At 35.5% G+C, this 19,559-nt stretch overlaps 3 protein-coding genes and 1 long non-coding RNA gene across 5 annotated transcripts; 1 reads left to right on the forward strand and 3 right to left on the reverse strand.

Moving 5' to 3' along the window:
- Positions 1–2,207: 2,207 nt before the first annotated feature.
- Positions 2,208–3,293, reverse strand: LOC18008741. The gene is made up of 3 exons (XR_002900754.1): positions 3,114–3,293; positions 2,918–3,033; positions 2,208–2,825 (listed from the first exon to the last, which is right to left on the reverse strand). It is a non-coding gene; the product is annotated as an uncharacterized LOC18008741 (long non-coding RNA).
- Positions 3,294–9,560: 6,267 nt separating this feature from the next.
- LOC18008832 (mannose-6-phosphate isomerase 2) lies at positions 9,561–11,891 on the forward strand. The gene is made up of 4 exons (XM_006391407.2): positions 9,561–9,934; positions 10,477–10,644; positions 10,781–11,263; positions 11,401–11,891. The coding sequence occupies exons 1-4, from the start codon at positions 9,566–9,568 to the stop codon at positions 11,716–11,718; spliced, it is 1,338 nt and encodes a 445-aa protein (XP_006391469.1). The 5' UTR covers positions 9,561–9,565; the 3' UTR covers positions 11,719–11,891.
- A 2,065-nt stretch (positions 11,892–13,956) lies between these two features.
- LOC18008641 (protein ABA DEFICIENT 4, chloroplastic) lies at positions 13,957–15,829 on the reverse strand. The gene is made up of 6 exons (XM_006391408.2): positions 15,566–15,829; positions 14,937–15,144; positions 14,717–14,817; positions 14,500–14,628; positions 14,314–14,402; positions 13,957–14,235 (listed from the first exon to the last, which is right to left on the reverse strand). The coding sequence occupies exons 1-6, from the start codon at positions 15,614–15,616 to the stop codon at positions 14,109–14,111; spliced, it is 705 nt and encodes a 234-aa protein (XP_006391470.1). The 5' UTR covers positions 15,617–15,829; the 3' UTR covers positions 13,957–14,108.
- Positions 15,830–17,826: 1,997 nt separating this feature from the next.
- On the reverse strand, positions 17,827–18,997 carry LOC18007933 (ribulose bisphosphate carboxylase small chain 1B, chloroplastic). Of its 2 annotated transcripts, none has more exons than XM_006391410.2 (3): positions 18,661–18,997; positions 18,424–18,558; positions 17,827–18,286 (listed from the first exon to the last, which is right to left on the reverse strand). In XM_006391410.2, the coding sequence occupies exons 1-3, from the start codon at positions 18,829–18,831 to the stop codon at positions 18,047–18,049; spliced, it is 546 nt and encodes a 181-aa protein (XP_006391472.1). In that variant the 5' UTR covers positions 18,832–18,997; the 3' UTR covers positions 17,827–18,046. The 2 variants fall into 2 exon arrangements, with proteins under 2 accessions (XP_006391472.1, XP_024009393.1); XM_024153625.1 differs by having other exon boundaries at positions 18,175–18,286; positions 18,431–18,558; positions 18,661–18,880.
- Between the last annotated feature and the right edge of the window lie 562 nt (positions 18,998–19,559).

The raw sequence follows: 19,559 nt of genomic DNA on the forward strand, positions 1-19,559 counted from the left end.
TATTCTTAATATGTAAAGTAATATAAGTTCTCTATATATTACACAAAATATAATTCAAATTTTGTTAATAGTTTTGATATCAAAAGTTATTCATGCATGCGTTTTACAATTCGATCCTTACCTTATTTCGAGTACAATAGGCATGTGACTGGTCAAGTTTTTAAACTCTTAAGTAACTTCCATAATTACGTAGAAACTCAAAAAAATTCAAGAATAGAATAAGGTTCATCTTTTTATAAATGTTTAATTTGAAACGTATGCTAACACTTTAAAATAAAGTATTGATAATTATATGTTGTGATGTTGTGTAATGTATAACTAATGCTCGTTTAGTAGTGAACTCGTGATCAATGATGGACTCCAGCTACAAGTTTGTTTTCCTTCCGATCTGTTCACTACACTACAAGAAAGAAGACCTTTTATATTGGAAGATATCGACGTAAAATCGACGTAATGGGCCATTTACGTCAAATTAGTGACGAATGAAAAATTATCGTAAAACAATCATCGTAAAAGAGAAATCGTCGTAAAATCTTCGTAAATTACCAACACAATAAAATCGTCAGAAACAATTCGTCGCAAAAACGACGTAAACGTTCCAACGAAAGTACGACGAATTAATTTTAACACAACAACGACGTAAAATCGATGTAAAATTACATCGGATTTACAACAATTTCGAGACGATCTATTTCGCAAAAGTCAAATAAATTTATTATAGATCGACGTAAAATCGTCGTAATATATCGACGTAAAGTCGACAAAAAGTATATGGACGTTTTAAAATATTTGCCTTTAATTAGACGTAAATTTACGACGAGTTTACGTCGAATTAGAAAAATAATTATTAAAATTGGATTTTAATTTAATTATTGAATTTTTAAAATAATCAAATAAAGGAAAATTTAAATTTAAATTCGAAAATAATTCATAAATTAAAATACAAAATTAAATACAATTTAAAAAAAATAAAAACTAATCTACACAGTAAATTCATAATCGTCGAGGTTGAGATCGACGTCTCGAGGAGGCTCTCCGTCATGTCCGTCCGTCGCTGTTGTACCATCGTTTCCCGTCTGCACTACGGGATCCGAAGTCTGACCCTGCGTCTGCTGGTCAGAAGGTCCACCCGCAATAATCCTGTGTGCTCGCCGTTGCCTCTCTCGAAAGTGGATCGTGAATATTTCTAATCCGTTTTTGAAGTCTTCAGTCAATGACCCATCAACATTTTTGGGCGTATACATCCACTTTCGTAGATCGTATATAGACATTTAAAAACAAATAAATGACTTTTTGTTTTTGAATTTTGATATAAATTTCAACTACTAAAAATTTTACTCAAACATTCAAAGACTCAAAAAATTGTGTCTTTATATGTTTTTTTGGTTGATGGAATAATGAGAGAAGAAATGGTATATATAGATTTTTTGTTTGGTTACCAACATATTGCCATTGAATATTAACATCAAATTTACGTCGAAATAAAATTTACATTATATTTACATCGATATTACGTCAACTACAAGATGGAGGCCAATTCATCGTATTATCGATGTAAAATTTACGACAATGTTACGACGAAATGTAATTCGTTCTTTATTCGTCATAATGTTGTCGTAAGTTTATGACGATTTTACGAGAATACTATTTTATATCGAAACGACGAAATATTTTGACGTCGTACGTAATTTCGTCGTAAATTTACTACGACCATAAATCGACGTAAAAAATTCGTTGGAAATGTCCCTCTTTCTTGTACTATACAAGGATTCATAAATAATGAAGCTGTTTTGTTCGGTGAGTGCATTAATGTGAGTTATACAAAATTTACATTGGTTACAAAATTAGGAGACCATCTCCATCGGTTTGTTAGGTAATTTAGATAATAATAAAAATTAAGAAATGATTAAAAAGTTAACAATTCGGGTTGTTAGGTTGTTGTGGAAGAACCCAGGAATATATAAAAACGTGGCACCATGTCATTGGTGGAAGATTTTTTATGTGTGTGGGCTAAAAATCAGGAATAAGCCCACATAAAAATTCTTAATTTTTTTAATTAAAAATTCATAATTAAAAAAATTTTAAGAAACCCAATCCCAGGTTTAGGGATGGAGATGTTTTGCGTGAGTACATTTTCTCTTTCTTATATAAAGTGGATCCACCATAACTCCTAAACTAAATGAGACACACGATGAGGCCGCATACAGTGTGGAGAAGGTACACAAATTCCGCATTATCGTTATAAAAGCTATGCGAAGTCTTTAAAAATTATCTACCGTTCTAATAACTAACTAAAGTAATCACGAGAAATAGTAGTTGGATAACAAGATTTTTTTTGTCTTTCTGCTAAGGGCGAAAAAAGTAATGTAACCTGAGCTCTTTTGCATCTCTTCTCCGGCGATGCCGACAGCGTCGGTCTCATCCTCTTCTCCTCATGGGGTAGAAAAAACAACCCAAAAAATCTCCACCATCCAAACCCTTGTGCCCTCCTCTGCCGCAGGTGAAATAACCTTCACCATCTTTGTTTTCACTCAATGAAGCCGCAAATCCCTTTGCTCACTCAGTGGCGGGGGATCCTTCGTCTCTAGCACAGCAAATCCTTACTGATTCTGATTCTCTAGCCTCGACTGACAGCAACTCTCGCTCAGATCCAATTGTGATAGTTCCTGCAACAGTCCAAGCCCCCAAATATCATTTATGTAAAAGTTGTTGAGACAACAGATCCAGAACTGAAGAACTCATCAGTAGAGGCACCAATTGTCCCGACAATCCCTGCCTCTGAATCTGTTTCCGTGAAATAGTCTTTGGCTGCAGTTCCGGAAATCCTAAAAAGTTCAAAACCCACTGTGAGTGATTTGTGGTCAGGATTATTCAAAGGTGCTACGAAGCAACTGCAGAAGAAAGGCACAACTTTTACCTTCCCATCCGATGAAGCTTATGTGAAGATTCTCAAATATGTAATCGAAAAGAACAAAAAATCCTGGGAAAGTTTCATCTGTGGGCAATTATACACAGATACGCCCTCCCAGAAAACTGTTCATAACATCGTGAATGGAATTTGGAGTAAGCATTTCTGTGATATTACAGTATCAAAGATAGAGGGCAATACCTACCTTTTTCAGGATACCAAATCCTTCCACTCGACAATGGGTTTTAACTCAGAGATTATGGCAGATAGAAGGTAAAACGATGTTTGTCACGAATTAGGAGTCTGGCTTTGTTCCATTGAAGCCCGAGCTCTCGTTGTCCCCTATTTTGCTGAACTAAGAAATGTTCCTCTACAGTTCTTCAATGAAGACGGCTTTGAACACATTGCGGGATTTGTTGGAGAGCCAAAATGTCTCCAGCCTATAACTGCAAACAAGACAAATCTGTAAGTAACGAAGGTATTCACGATAACTGATCCTCGTAAACCTCTTTCAGAAGTTGTCAATATCCAATTTGATTCTGGAGAGATCAATAGAGTTTTAGTGTCCAGTCTGTGGATGCCACCACTGTTTTAGTTCTGTAAGAGGTGAATCATCATCTGAGGCAGTGCAATGAAGCTCCAATCTTTTGCAAGAAGTGCAACTCAAAAATTCACGTGGAAGAGAATTATGCAAGAACCGTCCTACCTGAACAAAATAATCCAAACTCCCATAGAAACAGAGCCAAGGGATTAGCTGGAAATACTTAGAAGTGGGTTAAAGTTGCTGAGAAATCATCTGCCAAATCTGTCAAGTTTACTGAGTCTTCACTGGGGAAAGAAAACAAATCTTCAAAGGGAGAGTTCAGTGGCGCTGTGGTCTGGTACATCTTCAAGGGAAGATCGACGAAAATGTTAAAGGTCCTCCTATCCCTGACACAAAAAAATCATCAGGAGTGGAATCAGATTCTTCGGACGTTGCTTTTGTGGACTTCAGCAATGTTGTAAACCTGCAGGGTGAGCAGAGTGAGTTCGCAGAGGTAGTTTCAAAAAAGAAGAAGAAGGATAAGAGGGACAAGAGCCCCAACAAAAGCAGCTTAATAAATGGTTGAAGAAAAACAAACCGTTTTATGAGAGTATTATAGAAACCCATGTGAAACAGCCTAAATGTAGGAATTTCATTAATAGATCGCTTCCCGGCTGGTCTTTTGAACAGAATTATGATTTCTCCATTTAACAAGTGTAAAGGCTGTTGTGGTGGCTAAGTCTTTGCAGATGATCACCTACAAAGTTATGTTTCCTGATGTGCAGCAGTGGGTTATTTTGTCAGTGATGTATGTTTCTACAGTTGAGACTCTGAAAAAGGATCTTTGGGCAGAGCTGATTGTTTTGTCTTCAAGCCAGACTGTTGAAGAAAAAGAATGGATGGTCATTGAGGAATTTAATCAAGTTCTCCATCTACATGAGCATTCAAGAGCTATTACTCTTAATGTGGATAGGAGGACAAGAGAATTCAGGCAGTGTTTGTTGTCGGCTGAGGTGTCAGATTTGAACTACTGAGGAAACACATTTACTTGGTGGAATAAATGTAGTGCCAGGCCAACTGTGAAGAAGTTGGACCACATTCTTGTAAATGAGGTTTGATCTACTTTTTTCCCCTCTTCATATGCAATATGTGGAGAGCATGGTTTTTCAGACTATGCTTCTTGTGTTGTCGTCTTGGAGTTGGGTTCTCAAAGGCAGAGGAGACCTTTTAAATTCTACAAATTTTGCCTCCAGAACCAAGACTTTTACCCTCTGGTTTGTGAACATTGGTTCTCATGTAACATGGTGGAATCAGCAATGTTATGTCTCTCAAGGAAGCTTAAGCTTCTGAAAAATGTCATATGTAGATTCAGTAGAGATAATTTCTAGGATTCAGAGAAAAGAGTTATTGAAGCTCATGAGAAGCTTTTGCTTTGCCAGTCTTAGACTCTAACTGATCTGTCTCGAACAAATGCAAAACTGGCGTTTGAAGCACAAAGAAAGTGGCAGATCCTGGCAAGTGCTGAAGAGTCCCTTTTCTGCCAGAGATCAAGTGTAACCTGACTTAAAGAAGGTGATTGTAACACTTCTTATTATCACAGAATGACTGCATCTAGGAAAGCCATAAATCACATTCACTTCCTTATTGCACCAGATGGAGAACATTTTGAATATCAAACAGGAGTTTAAGAGCATTGTGTTGATTATTTCTCACACTTTATGGGTTGTGAGGTTGGTCCCCAGATGCTGATCTAGTCGGATATGGAGCTCCTCCTTCCATTTTGATGCTCTCAGGCCCAAAAAGAGAGTATGATAAAGAGCTTCTCGAAGGAGGAAATCAAACACCTGCTTTTCTCATTGCCAAAAAACAAAACCAGTGGACCTAATGGGTATTCCGCTGAGTTTTTCACCTGTTACTGGAGTATTGTAGGGCTGAGGTATGTGAGGCAGTTGAAGAATTCTTCCGATTTGGAAAGCTGCTTCAGCAATGGAACACTACAACTTTGATCCTCATTCTCAATATCACAAACGCCTCTTCAACATCTGATTTCAGGCCAATATCCTGTCTCAACACTATTTACAAAGTCATATTCAAGTTATTGGCAACCAGATTTCAGAAGATCCTGTCTCAGGTAATATATCCCTCTTAATAGGTTTTCATGCCAGGTAGGCTGCTTGCAGAAAACGTTCTACTGGCTACGAAAATTATGCATGGCTATAACTGGAGGAACATCGATTCCAGAGCAATGCTTAAGGTGGATCTTAGAAAGGCATTTGATTCAGTAAGATGGGACTTTGTCCTCTTGACCTTAAAAGCGTTGGAGTTATCAGAAATATTTGTTAAATGTATCAGTCAGTGCATCACAACTCCCTCGTTTACAATTTCAGTTAATGATATCACCAGATGCTACTTCAAAAGCGCAAAAGGATTAAGGCAAAAAGACCCTCTCTCTCCTTACCATTTTTCCTTGCAACGGAGGCCTTCTCAGGATTTTCCACTCTAGATTTGAGGCTGGGTATATCCATTACCATCCCAAGACGGCAGAACGGAACATATCTCACCTGATATTTGCAGAGGACGTGATGATTTTTTTTATGGTGGGAGTTCATCGTTACACAGCATAACTGAAGGATTAGAAAACTTTGCGTCTTGGTCAGGATTGCACATGAACAGAGACAAGACTCAACTATTTCAGGCATGAGTAAACCACATTGAATCCACTGCAATGGCAAGCTATGAATTCACTGTAGGTTCACTATCAATCCAATACTTGGGTCTTCCCCTTATGCATCGTAAACTGAGACTCTCTAAGTATGACCTCCTTTTGGAGAAGCTTGCTAATATATTCAGATCTTGGGCTGTTACAACCCTCTCATTCCCAGGGAGAGCTCAGCTGATTGCTTCAGTGATATTAGGAACCGTCAACTTCTAGATTTCCACGTTTATGCTCCCCAAAGGTTGTATTAAAAATTGAATCTCTGTGTGCTAGGTTATTGTGGTCTGGTAGTATTGTGACAAGATGAGGAGTAAAAGTAGCATGGTTTACTGTGTGTTTGCCTAACTCTGAAGGAGGTCTGGGCCTGAGAAAATTTTCTGTGTGGAACAAGACGCTATGTCTGCGGTTCATTTGGTTACTATGCTCTGAAAGTGGATATCTCTAGGCTGAATGGCATATCAGAGCTTCTGGTTGGTGGAGGCATATTCAGCTGATTCATGGACGTGGAAATCTCTATTGGATCTTAGACCATTGGCTGAAATGCTCTTAGGAAATCTGTTGGAAATGGACGAAAAACAAATTTTTGGTTGGATTTTTGGACACCTCTTGGTCCACTAATTAAACTTCTGGGTAATGATGGCCCGAGAAATATCAGGCTCCGTCTTTCTGCTATAGTCGCAGATACATGCACAATGGAGACTTGGAGAATCCCATCGCCAAGATCTGTAGCACAGCTGAGTCTCCATATGCACCTAACGACTATCAACTTACCTTCTTCCTCTCAGATCGAAGATGACTGTTTTTGGTTGGAAAATGGTGTTAAGTGCAGCCAGTATTCCTCCTCTAAGACTTAGGATGATCTAAGGCCACAACAAGGTGAAACAGTGGTCTAAGCTTGTATGCTTTAAAGATTGTGTTTCGAGGCAGGCTTTCAATATATGGATTGCACACTTGAATAGGCTCCCCACTAGAGCCAGAATAGCTTTTAGAGGAACAAATATATTCACAGATTGTTGTCTTTGTTCCAGAGACGAGGAAACGAGAGATCATTTGTTGTTCAGTTGTGCTTATAGCTCGGAAATCGGAAATCTGGAGGCTGATACTTACAAGGTTAGACCATACCCAGAGTCTGTTCATCTTGTGGTCGGAGTTGTTATCATGGATAAGTATGCGTTCTGATGCTGCCCCTTATACCTGAAAGGTGGTGGCTCAGGCTATGGTTTACCACATTTGGATGTCAAAGAAACAATTTGCTGCACAACTAATAAAGGATTCCTGCATCCAGCATTTTCAAGTCCATTGATCGTGTGACTCGAAACACCATTACTACGAGAAGACAAAGACGTTGCTTTAGCAACTTTAATGTCTCTTTGGCTTCAATGAAACAATATAAAATCTAATTTACTGTGTATTGTTCTCCTTGTTTTTTATTTCTTTTTTGCCAAGGAAGTTTTGTAACAGGTTAGCATCTTTTATAACCTTCTTTTCATTTTAATGATATTAACATTCATAGCAAAAAAAAAAAAAAAAGAAATGGTACTTGCAATGTTTTACACCATGTTTGTGTTTTAAAAATATTTCACACTACATATTCAAAGTTATAATGCAGGATACAATTTGTTTCTAGTCGAAAAGGTCAAAAATATCCAAATTTTTTATGTGGTGTTTTCAAGAATTATGCTTTTAAGAGAATTTAAGAAAATCGGACTATTCTATCGAGATACTATAACTTATTCAACAGAATATCTAAAGCATTTGTTCTGAAAGCAAGAATTCTAGATGCTCTTCTCCCCATTTGTTTTTGGTCGAATGCCACAAAAGATGTTGAGAATTAGGCACAAGAACCGGGTTCAATAAGTTGACAAATACCAAACCGAGGACCGACGTGGAATCGTGGAGAAAAAGTTACATTACAATAAAGATAAATAAAGAAAAGGGAAGATGACGTAAAGCTCAGATTTGGAGCCTAACGAACTCCACGTCACCGCCTAAGTTCATCCATTGAAATTTGACGGCGTCTTCTACTCTTCTATCATAACCCTTCGTTCTTTCATGTGAACCACGTCACCGCCATTCTCTTTTTTTTTTCTTTCTTAATACATTTCTCAATATGCGTCCAATATCATAAATATAATATATATATATATATACAATTTAACCTATTAAGGCATTGCAACTTGTAGTGAACTTTCAAAGGAACTTGCATCCACAAATTTAAACATTTTTGCATGTTGTAGAATTGAACACGAATAATAAAGTGTGTATTGATGATACACTTGTGTTACTTATTTGACAATTTATTTGGTTTTCTTAGAAAAACTGAAACTGGCTTATACAGTATGTTTGTACACATTTTTTGTATTCGAAGAAATTGGGGCATCATACAGTGACATTGCTATTAATGTTTCTTCTATATCAAACCAAGTGATAACAAAATATAAAAAGTAATAATGTTGACTTGTAAATAAAGTAAGAAAATTAAATTCTGTCATTTCAGAAGAGGAAGTATGTCACATGTATAATAGATCATCGATACTTTTCATGAGAACTTCCACAAGAAAGCCATTGACTTCTTATACCTTTCTCAATTTTCCAGCTTGACCCATTTTTTTCTTTTGAAGTTATGAGAACTTTATGTATAAAAACATTTTAGACTAGACCTCAAGAAAATTCAGATATTTTTATAATTTGTGAAAAAAATGTTGAAATAAATTGATTGGATTATTTCTATTACTAACGTTAATCCAGTATTATGGTGGTCTATATTATTATTATAGCCACCTATACGGAATGTTGATGTGCCAAACAATGGAGACACACATTGTGTACTTGGATTAATGAATAAAATGACATGTATCAGTCTATGGGACACATAGTAAACTAGATTATTTCATACCTAAAATGCTATAATATTTGATTGATAAATGATAAGAACAAAGAAAAGTTCTTGCAAGTTTGAAAAAAAAAAAGAGAATATCTTGACTCGTGCGGATCTCAAACTTTTCTTTTCTATCCTCTTCTCAAATTATATTCCAAGTAAAACACGCAATTACCATAAGAGTTAAACAATATAAAAAGAGTTCTCAACTAAATCTTCCAAAAGAGGCTTTCTCTTATGGTTCACATGTAAGTATATACTTTAATTTACATAAAATTTAATTTAACGAATCCTAATGAGCCTATTTTCTGAACACGTACAAATCAATTTAATGCATATCTTCACATTTACACAAGAATAAAGAAACTACACATATTTTTACTCCATTGCTTCTGAATTTATATAATTCTTTCCATTTAATATGATTGAGTTTTTATCCCTCTAACAAGGAAAAATATTATATATAGATACAAGGAAAGCCCATTTCATTATCTATCTTCTCTTTGATTCAGCGAGCGAAATAAAAACAAAAGGCCAAAAATGGGTGCAGACGCAATCCAAACGAACGGTCACGATCCCGCCAAGTTAACCGCCGCGAGAGGGATCCAACGGTTGAGATGCGCCGTGAAGAACTACGAGTGGGGCAAACTCGGACCGGACTCACTTGTTGCGAGGCTCCACGAGGCGAATTCAGGGGACCGAGTCGACCCGGTGGTTCCTCACGCCGAGTTGTGGATGGGTACTCACGAGTCGGCACCGAGTTACGTTGTGAAGGAAGAAGAATTCGGGTCGGGTCGTAATGGATCCGAATGCATGGTTACATTGAAATCATGGGTTTTGGATTATCCGAATTTACTCGGGTCTAGAGTCGTGGACAAATGGGGTTGTGATCTTCCTTTCCTCTTCAAGGTATTATATTTTAAAAGTTTCCAATTAAAACATGTATATTCAAAACCTTCTTTCAAAAAAAAAAAAAAACATGTATATTCAGATTCTGTTTATGGTAAATCTTTTTGTTTTTCCAGTTTTGTCTCATACATAATTGTTCAGGAACAAAAGTATTATTTATTTGATCCTAAGATTCTCATTTTGAATATTTTTGCTCTGTTTTGAGGATTTTACTTTTTGACTCTGTTTTCTTATAAAATTTCTAATTAAAAGTCAAAACATATATATATATATATATATATATGTATTTTTTTGTAATTTCAGATTCTGTGAATTGTCAATTTCTCCACTTTTTATATTTACATATATTATATATACAGCCAATTTGTCTTGTTAGATACATATATATTTTGGCTCTGTTTTGAGGATGATACATTTTAACTCTGTTTTCTCAATTTATAAAAATGCATTTCTTTTTCTCTGTGTGTTTTAAATTTAAAACATAAAGGTTTGATTCTAATGAATAAGAGTTTGATGTTGAAATGTGCAAAAAATAAAAACAGGTTTTGTCAGTGACGAAAGCATTGTCGATTCAAGCACATCCAAACAAAGCCTTAGCAGAGAAATTGCATAGAGAAGATCCTCTTCTTTACAGAGATGCTAACCATAAGCCTGAGATTGCTCTCGCCATTACTCCTTTTCAAGCTCTTTGTGGTTTCGTATCTCTTAATGTACTAGATTCTTCACTTCTCTGCAAACATCTAATTTAGTCGGTTTTTGATTTAGATAACTTCGGTTATTTTGCCTATCACATATGCTAAATCCAAAATTGAACCGGTTCTGTACCACTTTTGATATCAAATTCAGGAGCTGAAGGAAGCCATCGCCAATGTACCAGAAATCACAGAGCTTGTCGGAAGTAAAGCAGCAGATCAAATCTTCAAAGTCAACGAACACGATGGAGACGAAACAAGTGTTAAATCCGTTGTCCGTTTGATTTTCACGCAATTGATGTCTGCAAACATCAATGATACAAAGCAAGTCATATCACAGATGAAGATTCGTCTGATCTCAGAAACAAACCACCGTGAGTTATCGGAGAAGGAGAAGTTAGTATTGGAACTAGAGAAACAGTATCCAGGTGACGTGGGCGTGATCTCAGCATTCTTCTTTAACCACGTCAAGCTTAATCCCGGAGAGGCTTTGTATCTTGACGCCAACGAGCCACACGCTTACATTTCCGGCGACTGTGTTGAGTGTATGGCGGCTTCAGACAACGTTGTTAGAGCTGGTCTCACTCCGAAACACCGCGATGTTCAAACTCTGTGTTCTATGCTGACCTACAAATTGGTAACTTTCTTTACACGTTAACGTTTTTTTTGGTTTAGTTGGCTAGCAAAATTTGGATTGTACCCTAACCCTAACCAAAACCGAAAATTTATTTTTCTTTGTTTGGTTATTGATTAATTGTACCGGATTTGTTTCAGGGCTACCCGGAGATTTTGAAAGGATTTCCTCTGACTCCATACATTACGAGATACCTTCCACCATTTGATGAGTTTGAAGTGGACCATTGTGATCTTCCTAGAGAGAAATCCACTGTTTTTCCGGCCATACCAGGGCCATCGGTTTATCTGGTTATTGAAGGAAAAGGGACATTGAAAACCGGTTCATCTCAATTGTTGGTTAAACGAGGAGATGTTTTGTTTGTTCCGGCACATAACGAGATTCACGTAACCGGAGAAAGTGATGTGATGAAGCTTTACAGAGCTGGAGTCAGCAGCAGATTCTTTCAAACAATGTAGACTAAGTAAAGATACATATATATATATTTAATTTGTTATCTAAATGTAACCATAGGGATCAAGGCATTGACGTGATCATAGTCAATATTGGTCCATGTTCTTTAATCCTACAAATGTCCCATTACGAATCAAGGGTTCAAGGGGTTGTTTTTCTATTAACTTTTGTTGTTTCTTCTACACCTTTAAAATTGAATTATATATGTAAAATGATTATAAAACAATGTTTTTTTTTTTACTTTTTGCTATTGTAGTGTAGTAACTAGTAATTATTCTTCCTTTACCTGTTTAAACTTTAATTTCTAGAACTACTCTGCAAAAGCACATTTGTTCAGTTGTAATATGTAGAGATCGAACCACAGAGACGAGAAATTCGCTCAATAAACCTAATAGACTCTAATTGCGCTAAGAAGAAATAATGAAATTGAGAGCAGCAATGCAATAAAAAACGGTTTTAAATTCGATGGGAAAGAATTAGGCTCAGGGTGTTTCACAGAAAATCAGAGAATGCAGACAAATCGATTAGTCATGATTCAGATTTAAGCGCAATTCTTGAACTCAAATCACGAAATTATAATTAACTAACTTTTGTTGCGAAAATTATTTAAATCTAAATCCCAGAATCCCAATTTTCTTTGCAATCCTAAAGATATAAATTAGCCTTAAGTGCAGGTTCGATATGTTCACAAAGTGTCTAAACCAATTTTTTTTGTGGATAGCTACTTTGCTCATCCTAGGTTCTTTCGGATTATTCAATTACAGTTTCGTGTCAATCAATTAACCTAAGATCTAAGTTCTAGGTGATCAGTCCAAAATTAGCTTTAAGAATAATCTATGGTGAATTACTAATCAGATTATGACCCCTAACTAATTAATTATCTAAAATTCAAAGGGATCCCTTATGAGAACCCTAAACCTAACAAACAAACTACTCAAATATGGAGATTGAATCAATAAACATGAATGAATAGATTGCAGAAAGCAGTAAAAAGATTAATAAACAGAGGTTCAAAATCTTCTCTCAAACAAACAGAGTCTCAGACTTGTCTCCCTAAAAGCTCTCTCAAGATCAATAGAAATCAAAAGTCTCAAAGAAAATCTAGAGTGTAGCCAAAACACGTGGCTGAAAACCCTATCAAAAGCTAAAACACATGTTGGACTTCCCTGTAAATATTGGAGACTTCTGGGCTCAAGAGATTCTTTAAAACTTAGACAAAATCACGTTTTTCCTTATTCACGACATTGGTGTCGAGCAACACCAAAACATATAAATCATCTTTCACGAATTTGATCCCTGCTTAGTTCCAAAATGCTCTAAAATCTCCAATTAAACTCCAAATACATTTAAGACCTGAAAAGACTCCAAAAAATTAAAAAAACACTAAAGAGACTCTATAAATAAAACCTATCATGATCAAAAACCATAAAAAAAAACCATGATATATCATTCTCCATGATAAGCATTTTTCGAATGGTCTGAGTCGAACAAAACAATGTTCTCTAAAGTATAAGGCCAATTCTTTTTGCCTCCCTCGTCACTTACCTTTTGTTTGTGGCTTCCATGGCATAGACTAGAGAGATGACCCCGAGAAGACCTAATCTAGCACGCATTTGTTTGGATGTTGCTAATGTTCCGTTTTAAAGTACATATGCAAAGATCGTGGAAAGTAAAACGAACTCAATCTTAAGTCTTGAGACAATGATTTTTGCCAATTTTCCGGTAAGCTTTCCCGGTGAAATCTTTCACTGGAATGACCTGATTATGGATGCGCTGGAAACTTGAGTACTATAACGTGATATACTTATATGTCAAAATCGAATTTAAACTGAATGAGAAATGAGGATTCTTAGAGAGTATAGCTTGAAAGCTTAAAAATAACATAAGTTACCAAATGACAAGTGTGATTTGTCCCACATTAGCAATTCAACGTTACATTTTGAACGTAGTGTTACGTTCTCCCCTTGATAATACTCAATAGATCTGCTTCTAGCCTGTCCCAACAATCTGATTCGGATTGAGAATTGCGGTTTTTGCGAACGTTGTTAAAGATTTCCAAAAAAAAAAATATTTCATTACGGCTTTTCACATCAAATCGGAAAAACTCTGCTTAGTTTTAACTTTTTAGGGAATTTGATAAATATTTGACAAACTTTGTGAAAATAACTTTTGGAGTAGCAAAATTCCGCAAAAAAAAAAAAAAAACTCAGAGTAAACTTACTGACAAAAGAAAAAAGTTTCCTCAAGTTGGTTTAGTCGCATTCCTTTTGTCAAGCACTTAATCCACTACAAAGACGTTTTGTTGTAATTTAACCGAACTGAACAATCATTCCAAATCTTAATAAGCAGCTAAAGAGAGACATTGAGAGACCAAGATAAACCGGTTTACTTGCACCTACTTGCTGTTTGTTAAAGCTTTGGTTACAAAATGTGAAACGATTCCAACCGGACAGAAGAGAAGGCACAATGAAACCGAATGCCTCGTCTCAATCTTATTCTCTAGCCCATCATTAAAAACTTGCCTGCAGAGAAACACTCAAAACATGAGTTATAAGAAACATGCTAGGATCAATCAGAACCTGAAAAGTGCAATATAGTACCTTGCAGCGAAAAGATCTATAACAAGAAGATGAATCCAAGCAGAAGCAAGAGTCATTTCACTTGAGAACATTTTCGCTATTCCAGACAACTGCAAATGAAAAAAAAAAAAAGAAATTTTAGAAACTGGAATGTACACATTTTCTTGTTTTCGATATTTCCTGATAATTGGAGGAAAAAGCTAAAACCTCTGGCAACATGTATTTACTGGAAAACATGTATTTGAGAGTATCAGGCGTCCAAGAAAGGTATAACAAATACGCGTATAATACGCCTAAGACGATATACGGTATGCTACTCTCCATACACTTTTTGGTCTGCACAAGGAGAAAACATACACTCAATTCAATATGAACTTTTTTGATTCTGCACAAGAAGTTGTAAAACTGCTAAACAAAAACTCACAATTTCAGCTTTTGGAGCTACAACCATTAGAGTGTAAAAGGGTAAAACAGCGGTTGTTCCAACCGCAAATACACTGCTTGCAATCTGAGAAGTAGCTATCCCTGCACAAGAACATGTTATGTCTCTGTCCTACTTTCAATTTAAACATTGAAGAGCTATAGATTCTAGACATATATCAAGCCTCTTTTTGGTTTATAATGTTTCAGTTAAGAGACATTACATGAAGCTCGTACACCAGAGGATTTCTTTTGAACAAGAGAGGACGAGTTCGATGAAACATTAGGGAAAAGTGCGATTTTTGATCCTCCGATAAAGCTCCAACGATTCTGAAGTCGAATACTTGACGAACCAACGCATAGTTTAGACTTGACATTGCTGAGAGAAAGACTTGTTATCGAGCTCTTAGCTGAAATGTTGCGATTCATCATCTGAATCACCAAACAAAATGAATCAATCTGATGAAATATAAAAAACTTCTTTATTTCTTAAAATTTAGGAATCTGAGACCAAAAGCACTTTGATCTGAACAACAACGAATCAGGAACAGAGTTAGGTTCTGTAACAGGGACCCATGAGGAGTAAATTCAACTTCTTTAATGTCTGCGTCAATTCGATCTGATTCAAAGGATAAAACTTTAAGGTTACCCATAAGGAATCTGAACTATTCGAAATTGTAGAAAGCTCGACATAAGAATCTAATCCGACAATCTCCAACAACTGTACATACATACATACATACATACATACATGATACATACATACATACATACACACACATAGATATAGACATATATCTGCGTATACCGAAAATTGGAGAAGAATTGAAAAAGGAAGAGAAAAGGTAGATACCGAGAGAGATGAAGAAGACAAAGGCTGGGAAATGCAAGAAGATAAAGCCATCTGCGATTCAAATCTTCAATAGTCTTTGCCAGAATTTGGCCATTCATTACCTTCTTCAACGAGCTCTCTCCATATATATATGTAAAGTATCAATTTTTAGAGAGGAGAGTTGAGAGTTTTCCACTGGTTGAAAAGGGTAAGTGGAGAAGAAGCTAAGAGAAAAAGTGCTCACTCACTCTTTCTTCATCAGTGTGGACAATTATAGTTGCTCATCCACCCGAATTTTTTAAAAAAGTTTTGGTCTTTTTTAGTTTTCCTCGTTTACTTCTGTTTCGCATAAACAAAAAAAAAAGAAAAAACCATTATGAGTTTGAGTTAATTTTAAAGAGAAAATCAAATTTAAAGATTCTTTATATTGTATGTTCAAAATTGCAATATATTATGGAAAAAAAGAGAAGATTTTTTCCTAATTTTAGATAAAAACCTTTAATAAAAATCAAAAAATTATTAAGATATTAATTTAACCTTATATTTTAGATATTGTTCTTTTTCTGGTCAATATAAAAAATTACAGTTTACCATTCTTATATAAAAAAAAATTAATTAGACTCAAATGGAATGTTTTTATTTTTTTAACAAGAATATAACTTTCATAGAACCTAATACCCAAAAAAAAAACATTTGACCCGACTAAATTAAAATTCAAGGAAAGATTGGAGCTTTGATCCTTTACTCGATAAAAAAAAGGTTCTTCATTGTATGATCAAATGACTTGTCGGATTGTATTTGTAGGTGGCTCATCGTAGGATTAATAGCTTCTCGGATTTTGTTATCCTTGTCTTGTGTTTTGCTTTTTCCGTGAAGATCAAAATTTTCTTCTATACATTCCTGCTATATATTCCATCATGTTCTACCGGTTACACTTATAAGCCTATAAGGATATCTAATCTACTTTTTTATTTGATAAAAACCTAATATCTTTGTTAATGGATATTTGTGCTTAAACTGAATTTAGACACAACACAGGTCTAGTTCAGGACAGAACAAGACAAAAGTGACAGTGCTACTTCTACTCAGCAGTGGTTGTGACTTCCTCTAAAGACAAAAGTTGGTGTTTCCACCATTATTTCGGTTTTGCTTTTATTATATATTTTATTTTAATTTATTTTTCGCTACATGAGAATTGCATTAACGAAGGACATTATATATGAAAACAAAAAAAAACAATAAAAAGATATACATACATGTGTCTGACACTCATTGTTTGTGAAATCAGTTGGGAGTAAGATAGCGCTTGAGTGGGCTATTTGGTATGATAGCTTCTCTCTATTGATGGGCCTTATTGACCCACCCCACTTCAGTTTTGTTTAGTCATTCACAACAAGAAAAACATGAAAACAAAAGCAACACTTGTCTTTTCTATCTCTCAATCTGTAAGTGGTATATGCGCATTTCGTTGAATTCGATTGAGACCAAAACTCTTTTAAAACATAATGTATAGTTCTTAGGATTATATGGGGAAAATATATGATGTCTCAAAGATTTTTCATAACATATTATATTCCTTATAATAAAAGGTCACCTGGGGTTTTTCTATAAACCGGGGTTTTTTTATAAACCGCCGGCTTTTCTATAAACCGCCGGCTTTGTCTCTGGAGATGTTGTATCATCTGCCGGCTTTGTGTAATCCGTTGGCTTTGCTCTGTAACACTATGGTGATCAATATAATAATATTCAATGAAAAAAAAAAAAGGTCACCTAAATAATTAAAAATTTGAATTTTTACGACTCATATTTCTATCCTATTCCAAAGCTAGGAAAACAACATAAAGAGTTACAAATTCTTACTATATAGTACTTCCAACAATATCTTTATGTAAATTTGTGCCAAGTCATTTTGAGTGGAAAATGTAGAATATATGATCCACAAGATCCTTGAATATACTTGGGTATATAGAAATAAAAATGAATATCCGAGACTCTTATCTACAAGCCTATCCTTAAGAAGGCACGTCCACGAATGTTTCTATCACAGATTTTCAGTGGGCCATCATCTATTACTTCAAGATATTGTTCTAAAAATGCATCTCAACCTCAAGCTTACTAATCATGTGACAAAAGTGATAATGTGAATCTAGTTTTTCAAATAATTTCTTTATTCAATGACGACTAATCAAAGAGTTGGTATATTTTTGTATTCACAGTTCTTCAACTTTGTATATTTTCATATCTTGAGCCGCATTGTAATTTGTTTTTTCTTATATGCAAAATTCAAAATCAAAGATTTATAGAACATTACATATTTATTTCATCAGACATTTGAGAATCCGATAGAAAATGTCTCGCAAACCGGAAAACAAACGTTAAATCCGGAAATTAAAACAAAACTAAGGAAACCAAAAAAAAAAAAGCAGATGATAAAATCAAAGGTGAGGAGGGAGATAAAGTTTTTTTTTTTTGATGTTTACACAAAGCAAAGAAGCAGTGAAATTAAGCATCGGTGAAGCTTGCTGGCTTGTAGGCGATGAAACTGATGCACTGGACTTGACGGGTGTTGTCGAATCCGATGATCCTAATGAAGGCCTGGGGGTACTCCTTCTTGCACTCTTGCACTTCCTTCAACACTTGAGCTGAGTCAGTGCATCCGAACAAAGGAAGCTTCCACATTGTCCAGTACCGTCCATCGTAGTATCCGGGAGTGCTTCCGTGCTCACGGTGCACAAATGCGTTCTACAAAAACACATTACACAAAACCATTCAAAAACATAAATCAAGATTCTGCTTAGGACCTCTAAATAGTTATTAACTTGATTGCAAGATTCATATGGTCCAAGAGATCAAGCTACTCTATAAATGATTTTTATTACCTCCAACTCGAATTCAACACAGGGAATCCACTTGTTGCGGAGAAGGTAGTCAACTTCCTTAGCCAATTCAACTTCGGTTAGGTCAGGAAGGTAAGAGAGAGTCTCAAACTTCTTCTTACCAATAGGAGGCCACACCTATTTTTTGCCATTTTTCCAAAATCAACAAAAACAATATTAGTTTATATGATTCGATAAATCAAAAACCCATAAATTTGTTTTTGGTATAAGAGATTTGACCTGCATGCAGTTAACTCTTCCGCCGTTGCTTGCGATGGAAGTAATGTCGTTGTTGGCCTTACGGGTCACAGGGAAAGCAGCGGAGGACTTAAGTCCGGTGAAAGGTGCGACCATTGTGGCCTGAGCCGGAGAAGCGACCATTGTAGCGGAAGAGAGCATAGAGGAAGCCATATTGCCTTTACTCTTTTTGTGTGTGACTTAGGTTTGGTCTAGTGCTTTGGTCATCTATATATAATGGTAACAACAATGATAACAAGGTGAGGGAGTGATCGGAGGGCTCAGGATCCATGAGATTGAAGTTGAATAGGATTAAGACCGTTGGATTTTTGAGTGGATATGTGTGAGGCTTAATTACATGGTAACGGCCACAAAGCCTAAAGGAAAGGTGTTGAGACCCTTATCGGTTTGAATCACTAGAAAAATGCCACGTGGAAGATAATTCCATGAATCTTATCGTTATCTATGAGTGAAAATCTGTGATGGTGGTGCTACTCATTTTATTTTCCGGTGTGGGTTTAGCCTCTTCCTTTGGGGGAGATAAATATTACTACTTAAAAGGCTTTTAAATTTTCATTTTCTTTTTAAACCTTGGGTTTGATTAACGATAACGTCAGGCCCAAAGTGATTGTAGAAAAATATTGTAGTCAGATTGCAAGGTGATGTGAATTTTTAATTTACTAATAGCATCTCCAAGAAATAACTTTTACATTTTAAGTATGTTAGATCTTAAATTTAATGTTTGAAGGCAGGACATATCTCTAAAGGCAACTTCAAATTTTCAAATATGAGGTTTTGTTCACCCCAAAATAGCATTAAAACTTTAAATTTGAGGTTTATAATTTTTTATTTACATTTTAATCTTTACAATTATATATTTCATAAATAATTATTTTATTTTT

Source organism: Eutrema salsugineum, unplaced genomic scaffold, assembly GCF_000478725.1.
Source record: "Eutrema salsugineum unplaced genomic scaffold, Eutsalg1_0 scaffold_9, whole genome shotgun sequence".
Taxonomy (NCBI): Eukaryota; Viridiplantae; Streptophyta; class Magnoliopsida; order Brassicales; family Brassicaceae; genus Eutrema; species Eutrema salsugineum.